Below are 13461 nucleotides of genomic sequence, written 5' to 3'. Positions count from 1 at the left end.
TCTCTCCACAGAAAGGAACACTTCTGAGCAGGCCAGTTCTGCCCAGCTGCAGCAGGGAGCTGCTTTGCTCAGCACTCACAGCTTTTTTTAATTTGCCTTCTCTTGCAGCCCTGAAACAGGCAGTAAGAGCCAAACCACCACATCCCTGGGCACATCTTCAGAGAGAATCTCCACTTCTACTGAGACCAGGTGGGTCTGTTGTCCCTGCCCCAACCTGGAGCTCCAGGAAGGACAGCAGGGGGGATGCTGCACTGGAGTGTTTGGCTCCGGGTGTATTTTCCCAGCTACGTGTGGTTGTTCTGGACTCAGTGCAGTCATCAACAATAAATACAATGGCACAGGGAATCCAAGAAAGCAGCACTTTGCAAAAGCATTAGCAATCTGGGAGGAAACACTCCCAGATGGAAGCTGTGGGCCTCCCACAGCCTGGACATGACTCAGTCCTTTCTGATGAGAATATGAGTCCAAAACTGCTGCCCTGTCTTCTAAACCCATCAGGCTTTGATTTTAAACCAGCCCCTGCTCTGCACCTAGCATCCTTGCAACAAGTGCTGTGCAGTGCCTGGGCCTCACACTGTGTCCCCCACCTCCCTGCCTAATTGTTCTTGCTGTTTTCCTTGCAGAAATGGTGACAACAGAGCAGCCCCCAGCAGGAGAGCCTCGTCTGAGACGGTGTCACCGCATGGGGATGGGTAAGAAACTGCCAAAGGCTGATCTGTGCTGTGAGCACGAGGTGTGACCCTGCTCTGAGCTCAGGAATAGTGTCTACCTGGGCTCAAACAGATGGGATCTCTCCAGTCTTGGTCCTGGGCTGCTCTCCAAGAGCATCATCTGCTGGCGAGGCTGCAACTCGCCAATTTGCTCTGCGCTTCCTTCGCCTCCCTCAAGGACTCTCCTCCCTGGCTCAGTCCCTGAGGAGTCTGCTCCATGTATTTTTATTTCTTTTTGCTGCTCCAATTGCCCTCCCACTGTCATTCTCTGGGGAGTTTCTTCCACCTGCAAGGGATGTGTAGAACCTCAGTTGCTTAAGGTTGCTTCTGGCCCCCTGCACCCTGTAGGGAGCCTGAGGGGGTGTGTAAAAAAACTGGTGTGTGGAGGGTAACCTAAGAAAGAAGGAACTGATTTGGAGCCTAAAGGCATGGGTACAGGTGCTGGACACATGAAAGGGCAGAGCTGTGACTCTGTGAGACAGGGAACTTGCAGCTGAGAGCCAGAAAGCTGCTGAGAGAGGGATCACTCCCTCCTTGTATGCTTACATCCAGTGGTCTCCATCCTCTGCACACAGGAGCATCTCAGATTTTTAAAGTCTTCCCCATGTCTGGGGGCCTCTTTGTGAGCTGCAGCTTCTTGGCTGTGTCCAGGCTGAAGCAGGCAGAGCTGTATGTGTGGCCATGGTTGTGCAAGCAGCTGCAGGTTTGGGTTCACCAGAGGAGTTTCTGCAGCTTGCTCTCCACCTGCTCCAGTGAAGATCAAGCTAGAAATATTCCCCAAATGATATCTTAGGCTGAAGGGAAGTCTAGAGGGCTTGAGGAAAGGTAGAGGCTGGGCTATTGTCATGGTCCTGAGGCCCATAAATATACCCTTGTGTGTCACTGCAGGGACAGCCTGGTTACAAGGCACTCATTGTGCTCGGGGTCACTTGGGCCATGTGGCTGCTCCTCATTGTGAGCCAGTCTCCCAGGGAAATTAGAGGATGCCTCATTACTTCAGCCACCTAAAATTGGAGAGGGAGTAATTAGCAGGGAAGGAAGGAGAAAGATAACACAGCTTGACAGGTCCAGAAGAGTGAAAGATGAGGGTAGGGCCTGTAGGAAGACCTTCCTGGCCCATGAGCAGGGAGGACAGCTGTGTAGGGTTCAAGCAAGGGGTGGGCAGTGCCTCACTGCAGGGGGACACAGCTCTGAGCCCCCTGTGAGCTGCAGCCAGGCCCACTGTGCTCAGCTTGGCCCTTCCTGTCCTGACAGACTGAATTCATCCCATTTCCTGCTCCTCCTGCCTCCCTGCTGGCATGAGACAAGGGGAGGGCTGTCACCTCCTATCTCACTGGCATTTCCCTCTTTCTAGTGACAAACCTCTCAAGGAAAAGCCTGAGCTGTTCCCGTGGGATGGACTGGCTCCCAGAGCAGCTGTGGTCTCCAGGAATGGAAGGTAGATTTAGTGTGAGATTCCTTGTCTGGCCTGAGCCTTCTGCAGATCATCAGCTCTTGGGAGCTGGGAGTGGGGATTCACTGCTGGAGAAGCTTTGCTGAGCTGCAGCACTTTCTGTAGAGTTTTATTGAAGGAAGGGGAGGAAAGGAAACACTGCCCTCTTGAATAAAATCCATGGATATTTTTTCCAGGTTTATTCCTTAGTTTCTACAATACAAAAAAAACCCACAACAAGCACTTCTGTAGGTCATTTCTGCACTTTCCAGGTTTATTTCCAAATGCAAACCAATTCTGGAATGTAATTTCTTTTCAGTCTAGAGAGGTTCACACTCAGTGTCCCTCTAGGCCTTCAGCCTCCACATACCTGTCTAATTTTGCAACAAGAGACCCCTCTAAAAAAAAACAAACCAGAACCCACTGAAGGCCATGGAAAGAACTGGGGTCCTGGCTGCTCCCCAGCAGCACGTGGGAACCTGTGGCAGCTCCCCAAGGGGGTCTTCAGCCTCCCTGGACAGAAATGAGAGGTTCCCAAGCCAGGGCAGGTGACCAGGGGCAGTGGCTGTGGCTCTGTCCTGCCCAGAGGGTGGCAGTGAGGGAGGAGGAGGAGTTCAGCAGGAGCTGCTTGCCCAGGTGCTGCCCACAGCCCGGGAACAACAAAAGGAGCAAAACCCATTGGATTTGGGCTCAGACACCTGAAGTGCCCCTTTTGGTCACCTCCCCTGTGTGTGCAGATGGAGGTGGCTGTGGTGTACCAGGACATCCCACTGGTTTGGGAAGAGTCCTGGCTTGAATCCCCAGCTGACTCCATGGCAGCCGTCCCATGTTGATGATGATCAGAGTTGCTAAATGCTGCTTTGTCTTTCATGCACACTGAGCTTCCCTGAAGCTTCTTGCCATTTTGCCTGTAGAAACACACTGGGGAACATCTCTGGGAAGGCTCAGGGGTTTCCTCCTCTCTCTTTTATTAAATGCAGAAGAAAACAATGGTAGAAGATGACCCAAACCAGAGACGCTTTCTAAAGCTGTTTTTTCTCCTTTTCAGTTATCCTGAACACACAGAAGCCAACAGTGGATTTTACCCACCAAGGTGTGTGTAAAGCTGTTAACAGTGTAAAATTCACTTTTTCTTCTTGATTTGAGAGGTGGGGGGGGTGTGTCTTTTCCTGACCTTAGTACTGCCTTAAAAATGTGTTCTGGGAGCAGCACTTGCAAAGGGGAAGTGGGCCTGATCCACCAGCTCAGGATGCATGGAGATCTTTCAGCTTCTTCCTTGCACCAGTGAGAGTTGGTTGGGTTTGTGTCCCTGCCCTGCAGGTCTGCTCCAGGAGTCTTATGGAGTTAAGCAGGAAAGAGGAAAAGATGTTGTGTTTGAGACAGGAACATGCCATGTTTGATGTTTTTGCTTCTTGCTCTGTTCTCCAACTTGCTAAGCTTCCTCCTGTGACCCATGATCCTCCCCCTCTCACCAAGACCAACTCTGGTTGCAGGGACAGACCTGGAGAGGCTACAGACCAGCTGCACGAGACCTCTGGCTGCCTGGATGATGCCAAGTTTGAAGCTGCAAGGTCAGGGCCTGGTGCTGGTTCTCACAGGGCTGCTCACAAGGGACAGGATACGTGACTTGTCCACAGTAGAGCTGGAAGCAGAATCCAAATTAGGCACCAAAGCAAAGGGAGGCAGGAGATCCTGGCTGGCTAAACACTGGGACCAGCATTGTCCTGTTCACTGGTGCACATCAGCTTCTCTCCAGGGGCAGCTTGGGAGCAGATTCAGCAGCTTGATCATTGCTCTTAGCTCTGTCAGAGGGACAGAGACAGGGAAGAATTGCTGCTGCTGACAGCAAACACACCAATCTCCCCCAAGCTGCTTTCCTAGCTTACTGTAGCCCATTATTTTGGCACCTGACTTACAAAAAGGTGCACAGGGGCTTGTTCAGTAGGAGGGTGTAACTCCCAAGGCCTGGAGCTGCTGCTAGTAATGTAGGAACATCTTCCCCAAAGTCTTTCCCATTGTGCCTTGTCCCAGGTGTGTGATCCTGTGACAGGCCAGGAAGGTCCTGTGTCCAGCCAAGACATGAGTGAATTGAGGCCAAGTAACTGCATTAGTTCACTAGCAGCATCTGTTCTCCTTGGTTAGACATAGTGAAAATGTTATTTTCCAAAGGAAAATCAATTCTCTGAGAAAATTACTTTCTCTTTTCTGGCCTCAGATCAAGTGCAGTGTTGTTCTTTCATACAAGCCCCCCTTGAAGCCTTTTGGAAAACCATCAAGCTGTAGATTCCTTCCTCTTTTCCCCAGGTCTAGCTTGCTGTCTGATGGCCCTTCTCCTCCTGCTGAACAAGCCCCTGTGCACCTGGAGAACACAGAATATTCCTTTAAAAGGTAAGAGTGGGGTGAATGTTGTGGGCATATAAGTAATATTGAGGGTTAAGGGAAATCTGAAAATAATCCAGGCATAGAAAGAGGCTCTTTTTACACCTGAAGGATGAAAGCAACTGTGCTGAGGTTTAAAATGCAGCTTGCAAAAGAAACCAAGGGGTTTTCATTGTATCCCACCTCCATCCTCTCTGAGATAAGCCAAGCACCCCAGCTTTTTTTCTCCTCTTGGTGCTTCTGTGCTTGGTGAGATTCAGTCACTACCTCCTCATTCACTGATAACCCAGTGAAATGCAGCAGTGAAGCTGGAGAGGCAGCTGGAACTCACTGAAATGCAGCTCTGGTCTAAATATGGTCCCTAGGGGAAAATCCTGGTGTGGGACAGGGAATGGGAGACACTGACACAAGCCTTGCCTGGTGGGTAGGTGGTATTCACTGGTGCAAGGGTTGGTGTGCCAGTTAAAGATGTAATTAGCTTTTCTTTGCTTATCAGGTCTGTCCTGGGCTACGAGGAGAGAAGCAGCAGCCAGGAGGGCAGGCACAGGAGTCCTGGGGTCCCAGCACACAGCAAACCTTGCTGGAGTGGAGAGATGTAAGGGCTGGGGTGCTGCCCCCTATGGCTGACATGCTCTACCTCCCTGTTGAAAGCCTTGGAAATGCTGATTGCTCAGGAAATAAGGAGCACGAGAGCAGCAGCATCCTGAGGGCCCTTTGCCTATGCAGCCCTTAGCTGCTCCTCTCTCCAGCATCCATGTGTAACTTTCCCACCGTGGTCACTGAAGGGTCAGCATGTAGACAGTGCTCTTAACATGTCCCAGTTTCTTCCCAGCAGCCCCCTAGCCTTGCTGCCTGTGGTACAGTTCAGCTCTGACCTCCCTTCAGCTCCACCCATCCTGGGCTTATCCCACCTGGAGCAGGATAGGAGTGTGCATCACCCACTCCTCTCTTGCCTCCTGCAAGGAGAAGCCCAAGGCAGGAGCTGGGGCAGTAGGACAATTGGGGTGCACTCCTGGGAGTCCTTTTGCATGGGACTGGAGCTTTTGAGTCCTTTCAGTTTTGCAACCTAGTGCAGAGATGGCAAAGGTCTCTAAAAACCTCACAGGAAGAGCAGCCAAACAACTGTCCTCATCATCATCATCACTCCTCCAGCCCTGTATGCCCTAAAGCCTCAGTGGAAGCAGCCACAGTGCTCCCCATGGGGGCTCCTGTCCCACTGGATAAGCACACAGAAACTAAATAAGCTAAAATGTGTTTTGCCAAAAGACTTGCAGTGAGGGAGGAGTCACTTGACTCCCCCCATCAGGACTCTGCTGAGGAAAGGGAGGTTCTGCCCTGCCCTGGTTGTTCAGACTCCCTCCCTTGCCCCAGTGAGAACTGAGCTCCCACGTGTTCGTGCCCAGCAGCCACGAGTGGGGCTTCTTCCACTTTTTCAGGTCTTCCCAAGATTTCAAAGAGGGGAACACCCCCAGGGAAAGGGGGCATGAGAGCACGTGGGCCTCAGATGACCACAAACCAGAGCTGATCCGAGGGTAAGTGGTTGGTAGGACCCACTCACAGTGTCTCTTCACTTCAGCATTCCTGTTCCCAGTGTGACTGAGACCACAGACCAGCTCCTCTGCCTTGCACCCCAGCATGAGGACATTCTAATGGCACTTTTGTCCTCTGGGCCATGGTTCCCTTGGTGCTGCAGTGACAGCAGCTTCTGCTGCCCAGAGATCCCAGCAAGTACCACCCAAGTAGTTATGGATGCTGCAAAGTGTCCCGAGGTGTTAGAAGCATCTGTCAGTCCAAGGAGCTCTGACACAAGGGCTTTCTCTGGTGCCTGGTTTCCTTCTGTGACAATCTGGGATGGAAGGCCCCTAGCTGTGGTGCTGCAGGCTGGAATGGGATTTGTACTTGTAATTTCCAGCAGATCTGGCACCAGGGTGGTTTGGAATAGCTCTGGGCCAAACAGTGTCTCCTGCTCCCTGCCTGATGGCTCCTGTCTAGGGTAAGGGCGTCTCCCCACCCCTGCATGGTTTTGTCCACTGCCTTCAGCACTGATCTTTGCTTTAGGCTTTCAGACTCAACCAACCATAGTGAGAAAGGACAAGAACCTCCTGACCATAATGTCCACCCAGAGCCTCCCAGGCTGAAGGAACACACTGAACATGAATCCAGCATGACTAGGTAAGGAATCAAATTACCCCCACTTTTCCTGTAGGATGAGGGTTAATACCTTGTGTGTCTCCCACCACATACAAGTGCTGATCAGATCTTCTCCCAGGCTCCCCCTTTGTGCCTGATTCTGGCACTAGTGCAGAGGGAAGAAGTTACTTCAAGAAGGCAAGAGAAATAATGGGTTTGCTTTAGAACATGGGGAATTCACTGCAGGTGGCTTTGGAGAAGGGGCTGAGGATGCTGTGGTTGGGGTTAGGAGTCACCAAGCTGGGATCTCCTCCAGAGTGCATGAGGATACACAGGTAGGACAGCAGAGTGTGTGGTTAGAACTGTGGGCCAGGTACTGGATCACCCATCATGGTCATCACTAAATGCCCAGAGTTAAAATGTCAGGTTTGGAAAGAGTAAACAGGTCACTGATGCTCATTAGGAGCTTTACTTTTTTTTAACTTTCAGCATTATTTTTGAAGGCAGCTGTATTTTCCCCTCTGTTTATTTGCACTTCTCTTTGGATTATCTGGCATATTCCCACACAGGGATATTGTACTTTTCCTGAGGCAGGAGACTGACCAGGGGTTGCATCCACATCGTGCAGCAGTTTGCTGTGTGGTGGCACTTCTGCTGACTTACAGAGCTCGTGTGTCTTGGCAGATCCAGCTCTCCACCCAGGGAAAGCAGCATCCCTGCTCCAAAGACCCAGCATGGGGATGAACCTGAGCCAGTCTGGGACAGGTAGGGAGCCAGAGCACCAGGAATGCTCCACTGCTGTCTGGTGCTCTCCCTGCTGCCCTGCTCACAGGCATGACAGATGCTCATTTCTTGGCTGGTGAATTCAGAAACCAACATAAGTGTGATGTTGCTGGGTTTTCTCCCCGCAGGGGATGGGTTTAGACACTAAAGGTGCTCAAGGTGTTAACAGGCTTTTTCCTCCCTGCCCAGGGTCACTCCAGCTTGTGCAGAACAAACCCACCCCACCCCAGAGAGTCACCATGAGAGCCCGGGAGGCTGGAGACTGGATGAGCCCAGGTACAGTGGGACTATCCCTCTGTTTCTCCCCATCAGTGGCTCTCCAATCCCCATCCCTCACTGTTCCTGCTTCCTGATACAAGCCTGGCTGAAGTCCTGGAGCCGTGCAGATTCACCCAGTGTACTCTAATCCAGTGATGCTGACAACAGGAATATATTAGGTTTAGGATTCCAGCCACATCTGGTTGTTCATGTTCCATTTCAGTTAACAAACTAGCTTAGATGGCTGCTGAATCCTGCAGCATTTCCTTGTGCTGGGAATTCAGCTCGTGTAGGTGAGGGGGAGCAGTGCAGACCTCGGCTGCTTCCCCTGCCCTTAGGAGCCCATGGCAGCCTGGAGTCCCAGCTTTTCATGCAGAAAGAGGCATGATCCAGCCTCGACAAATCCCAAACCCTTGTGTGAAGTCCCTGGCTTTCTGGTTCAACTGGCTGTCATTCCTCAGCAGGTCTAACTTCAGCTCAACAGAGAGTGTGGTTGGTGGGTACGAGAGCCCAGCGCAGGGCAGGGACCGCCCGCCCGCCCCCAGCCACAGGATCCCCTCCTACCTGGACAGCCAAGTGTTCAGCACCAGGAGGTGAGGGGCTGGGGGTGGGGTGTGGGGACAGGGGAAGCTGCTGGCACAGAAATACCTGGCAGCAGCTCTGGCCCAGGTTGTACAATCCCCCCCAGCCCAGGCTGTGTGATGCTGACAGGTCTCTGCAGGGCAGGAAACCCACGTCTCGTTCCTGCCCCTTGGTTTTGTGCAGTCTTGCCCAGAGCAGGGCTGTTCTCATCTGAGGAGCTCAGCCTGCCCCTCTTCCTCTCTTCAGTGCAGCATTGATTTGCAGGGTTTTTTCAGCATTGTTTAACATTAAGTTATACAGTTGCCTGAAGCTTTAATCAGGATCAAAGTGCTAATATACAATATAAATATAATCTGTGCCCCAGGGCACTCACAAGTGAAGAATAACCATGAGCTGTAAGCTCATTTTCTCTATTGAAAGCACCAGAGCTCTGCCCACAGGTTAAAGCCACCCCAATAATGAGTCCTGCCTTGGGAAAGGGAAAATGGGCAGGTCTGACACCCAGATGGACCAGCTGGTCAGCAGTTCACAGGGGCAGATGGTGCAGTGGTGATTTTGGTGAGCGCTGGGGAAGGAAACAATACTGAAGATGTGTCCATCCATGAACTGATTCAGCTTTATGCTCAAGAGTTAAGGTTTTGAGTGTGGTTTCCAAGCCTCAGAGCTTTGGAGGCACACTGCAGAACCAGCACGGGGGAGCAGGGAGAATCATCCTGACAGTGACTGCTGAGAAACAGGAGCTGGGCAGGGTGGGGACTGCAGGGCCTCCTGGTACACTATAATCAGAGCCCTGTGCTTCCTTGCCAGACCTACCCCAGATTATGAAGGGAGAGGCTTTGATGGGAGAAGCAGCCCCAGGAACAGCAGGTATGACAGCACCAGCACCTGGCTGCACGGAGAGCTGAACCCCTCGGCCGGGCGGTAAGAAGTCAAAGGGGATCCAGGCTTGTTAACCCCAGCACACCCCACTGCTCCTGTGCTCAGTGTCTGCAGTGCCCTGACCCACTGCTCACTGATGCCCTGGGTCTCAGCACATGCAGAGAGGTGCTGTGGTGTGGGGGTGATTTTGATGCTAAGCAGGGAGACATTTAGCCACGATGCTCAGCACTTGTGAGAAGCCCTCATGTGTTGCAGTGCAGGGCTTGAGATTGTACCCCTTCCTTTCCTAGCCACGACTCCCTTCACAGAGACACCATCATGTCCATCTCCCAGAGAAGCCACAGGGTGCCATTCTACATGGACAGCTTAAACTATAACAACAACAGGTAAGTGGGTGGTTTTGATGGTTGTGAGAGAAACCTCCCTGAAACTGCTGCAGAAAAGGAGACAGGAAGCAAAGCCAAGAGCTGAAAGACACAGGAATGGTTTCCAGGGAGTGAATGTGTGATCTAGAGGCACAGAGCTACTCTTAAACCACTCCCACCCAGAACAGATCTGTGCTACATCCACCTTTGGTCTCTCTGGAGATTTCTCACCATGTGGGCTGCCAGAACAGAGTGGCAGGAGAAGGAAGGGCTGGTTCCTGGCTACCCTCCCTCTGCCAGAAATTGCAGAGGCTACAGAAAAAAGAGAGAGCTTAAAGCAGAGAGTTGTTGAGAGAGGATCACTATCTCCAGAATGTCAATGATGAAATGACTGGACTGGTCCCAGAACAAGGCTGTTGGAAGGGGAAGGGGGTATCCAAAATGGAATACCATTACCCTGGGCTTTCTGCAGTCCTGCATGGCACTGTCAGCCCATCCACGTGTGGTCTGACACTGTGGTAGCACCAGCTCAGGTCTGGGAGTTGGATCTGTAAAGAGGAGTGTGTTGTGGGTGTGATCAGGAGGCACAAGATCCTGGGATAGCCCAGGACTGGCTCCAGGCATCAGCTTCATCCCTGTGAGGCAAATGTAACAACAGATTGTGCTGCTGAGGGGACAGGCAGACCTGTTTTCCAAAGACATTTTAGTAGCTGTGGCTTTGCCACCCTCTCCCTGCTGCAGCTTTTGACATTATTAAGTAGTAAGTGTTAAATATAAGTAACTATATAAATATAAGTAACTATTAAATAGTTCTGTTGGACTTTGGCCAGTGTGTCCCCATCTCCTCCTCTCCTGCAACCAGAGCTGCTCCTGTTCAGGCTTTGTGGTTCACTCAAGGTCTGTTCTCATCTGAGGATCTTACTGGATCTTTTCTCCCATGGGCCTATAAATGAGACTTTTCCAAATCACTTCTCCAGGGAAGAAGTGCTGGTCTGTGGCAGCTGTAAAAAGAGAAAGGAACCTTTTTTGGCCTGTGATAAAGATGAATGAATCTGTGTGGTTAAGGGCCTAACAGCAGTGGTAGGTCTTGTCTTGGCTGCCAGCTTGGGTCACGTCATGGCTCACGTTTCCAGTGCCCGAAGATTTTTCTCTCTCTCTCTCTCTCCAGGCTCCTCTCCAGCTCGAGTGAGAGGATCTGCAGCCCAGGTGCCACCTTCCCACACAGCAGCCCAGCAGCCCCTGGGTACCAGCCTGACTCCAGCACTGCCGGGTAATGAGCTGGGGGGTCACCCCCCTGCAGGACAGGGTTTGCCTGGGGCTGTCCCACGTGGTGGAGACAAGCCAGGCTTGGCTGTCCCTCTGGGACACAGGATGCTTCTCAGCTAGGAGCACAGACACTGCCACGGTGGCCAGAGCCACCCAAAAGGGAGAGATGGGCTGGTATTCTCCTCCAGGAGCCCTCATTTCGGGAATGGGATGTAGCTTGCTGTTGGAGTTGTCTTTTCTCTTTAGCCTGGCAAAATCAGGAATCCTCTGGAGTAGGTTCTAGCTGGGGCTCCTCCTGCCATGCAGCTCAACACAGCTGTGGGGCTCTTGGAAGACTCTTTGCCTTGTCAGCCATGAACAAGAGAGCAGCCAACACGCAGCAAGTGTGTCAGGTTCTGGTGGGGCTGGCACAGGACCCTGGTCTGTCAAGTCTGACAGATGACAGTGTCCTGTCACTGCCAGCAAAGAGCTGTAGCCTGGGATTTGTGGTTTCCACAGGCTTCACCTCAGAGGTGAAAACTGCTGCAGTTTTGACACGGTTTAGACAGGGCTTTTTAAGTGGTGGGAGGTCAGCATAGGCTTTGAGGGACAGTATTTGGGTCCTCCTGGCTGTGCTGCTGCCTGCTTGTCACACTGCCTGTCTAGGCAGGAGGCTCTCATCTGGAACCATTGACACAGAAAGTGTCTTATGTGAAGTTAAAAACAGGCTTTTCTTTCCTTAGCTGTGACATGGCTTAGTTTGCTCATGTAAGAAGAGAGGATTAATCACAGCTTATAGGCAGCAAGGAAAATGCACCATGGAGAAAGAGCCTGATGAGCTCATTTCATGGCTCTGGGAAGGGCCGGTGGGCACAGGGTCTGCCTGGCTCTGAGGCAGAGCTGCAGACAGACAGACAGATGGGGCATGTCATGCAGGAATCAGCATTGCAAAGAGGGAGGAATGTGCAGGAGAGGTCAGCTCTGTAACCAAAAACATCCCCCAAAATCAAGCAGTGGCACTTTATAACGGCTGCAAACACTGGGGACATCCCAGTGAGGGAGCAGCCAGGGCCAGGAGGGCTTGATGTGCCAGGAGGGCTTGATGTGCACGGGCAGAACCACGAGCTCTAACTGCTCATTGTGCACGTAATCCCGACATGATTTGAAAAAGACTTATCCTTGCAAAAGAGGGGATAACTGGATGGAAGAGTTACGTTATCCACCCCATTCTTTTTAATTAACTCGATTCGTTTTGGTGGGTTAATTAGAGGTGTATTAGCTGATATTTAGCAGCAATGCTTGACGTTCAGTGTTTATTCTAGAACAGCAGCAGCTCGCTCGGTGCCTTTTCACGCGCACGTGACGTGTCCCAGGGCACACACGGGGTCCCTGGTGCTGCCTCTCATCAGCTCCAGCCTTTTCTAATGCAAATGCTTCTCCTTCTGTTCCCATCCCTTCCCAGGAAAGGGGTCCTCTTTGTGAAGGAGTACGTGAACAGCAGTGGGCTGCCAGCTTCCCTGCGCTACGGCAGGTACGAGGGGTGTCCAGAGCTGCTCCTGTCTCTGCATTCCTGTGTCCCCCAGCAACGTGTGGCCCTGCCAGGCAGCACACCCAGCAGCTCCCGAGCTGCAGCAATTAGCACTGCCTCAGCACCCACTGGGTCTCAGCTAATTAGCCCCGGGGGGGATTATGCCACTGGGGGGTGCAGAGAGTTTTGCTAACCCAGCAGTGCTGCTCTGGGGACACAGAGGGGTGTCTCTCTGGTCCTCTGGGCTGGCCAGTCCCACTGTGGTGGCAGGAGAACACCTGTCCCACAGCTCCTAGTGCAGGGGTGAGTTCCCCTCTACATGGGTTGGCCTCTGAGGGGGGTGATGGGATGGAAACCCTGCACTGTAGGGTTTGAGGGCTGCTTGTTTGGGGCTGTCAGGCTTCACCCTGCATTTGCACACGTAAACAAATGGTTGGAATTGGTGAGAAGAATGTGGAGGGTGGAGGTCCTCACTCAAAAAAAGTTATTTATGAGCTAGGAAAAGTTAAAAGATGCCATATTCAGGCTTAAATCTGCAGTCTTTTGTATTCTGCTCAAAGGGAACTAGGTGAAGCTACTCCAGATTGACACCAATGTCACTAAGAGCAGAATCTGACCCTACATACTTACATGGAGCAGGCAGTTAACACCCAGTTTGATGCCTCCCTGCTGGCATTAATCCTCCCTTAGGGCTGTGCTGGCACTGCTGGGGGAGCTGATTACAGACTCCATAAAGCTCCAGCCTTCCCTGGAGGTCAGCAAAGCAGCTGTCAGCAACCAAAGGGCAGCACATCACTGCAGTGCCTGGAAAACACACCAAACAGCAGGCAGAGGGGGAGCACCCAGCTCAGGGAGACTGGGGATGTGTCCTGTGACTTTCCCTGCATAATAACTTAGGATTTGGGAGTTCAGTAAGCAGTGAAAATAGCTGCTATTTGTAAGGTGCATATATAAACATCAGGACCCTAGAGAAGTGTTACTGATGAGTGCTCTGGAGGCAGGGATTCCCAGGTTGCCCCTCCAGGAGCCAGCACAGGATTTTGGGCATCTTGTCTAGCAGTCTGTGGAAAATGTTGGTCCCCACAGATGTGGTGTGGGGCAGAGAGCAGGACACTGCCACCCCTGTGGAGCATCTGCAGGGTGGATCCAGGGAAGCTGGAGACACTGCTG

General features: G+C 52.0%; 1 protein-coding gene across 7 annotated transcripts in view; it reads left to right on the top strand.

The window, feature by feature from the left end:
* The window catches only part of LOC127389785 (zinc finger protein 185-like), a 39501-nt gene that overhangs the window by 22024 nt on the left and 4016 nt on the right, over nucleotides 1–13461 (top strand). For 4 of the 7 annotated variants that reach the window (XM_051630628.1, XM_051630625.1, XM_051630622.1 and 1 more), the window contains 16 exons: nucleotides 109–189; nucleotides 624–692; nucleotides 2065–2148; nucleotides 3191–3235; nucleotides 3636–3713; nucleotides 4447–4530; nucleotides 5018–5116; nucleotides 5958–6053; nucleotides 6580–6693; nucleotides 7336–7416; nucleotides 7624–7710; nucleotides 8154–8285; nucleotides 9082–9195; nucleotides 9444–9539; nucleotides 10687–10788; nucleotides 12226–12294. In XM_051630628.1, the coding sequence (XP_051486588.1) occupies nucleotides 109–189; nucleotides 624–692; nucleotides 2065–2148; nucleotides 3191–3235; nucleotides 3636–3713; nucleotides 4447–4530; nucleotides 5018–5116; nucleotides 5958–6053; nucleotides 6580–6693; nucleotides 7336–7416; nucleotides 7624–7710; nucleotides 8154–8285; nucleotides 9082–9195; nucleotides 9444–9539; nucleotides 10687–10788; nucleotides 12226–12294 (1431 nt within the window). The remainder of the gene's footprint in view (nucleotides 1–108; nucleotides 190–623; nucleotides 693–2064; nucleotides 2149–3190; nucleotides 3236–3635; nucleotides 3714–4446; nucleotides 4531–5017; nucleotides 5117–5957; nucleotides 6054–6579; nucleotides 6694–7335; nucleotides 7417–7623; nucleotides 7711–8153; nucleotides 8286–9081; nucleotides 9196–9443; nucleotides 9540–10686; nucleotides 10789–12225; nucleotides 12295–13461) is intronic. The other 3 variants (XM_051630624.1, XM_051630626.1, XM_051630629.1) reach the window with 3 other exon arrangements.

This window comes from Apus apus, chromosome 12 (assembly GCF_020740795.1).
Source record: "Apus apus isolate bApuApu2 chromosome 12, bApuApu2.pri.cur, whole genome shotgun sequence".
In the NCBI taxonomy this organism is placed as follows: Eukaryota; Metazoa; Chordata; class Aves; order Apodiformes; family Apodidae; genus Apus; species Apus apus.
Note: the sequence above shows the minus strand (reverse complement) of the source record. Positions and strands in the feature narration are given on the sequence as shown.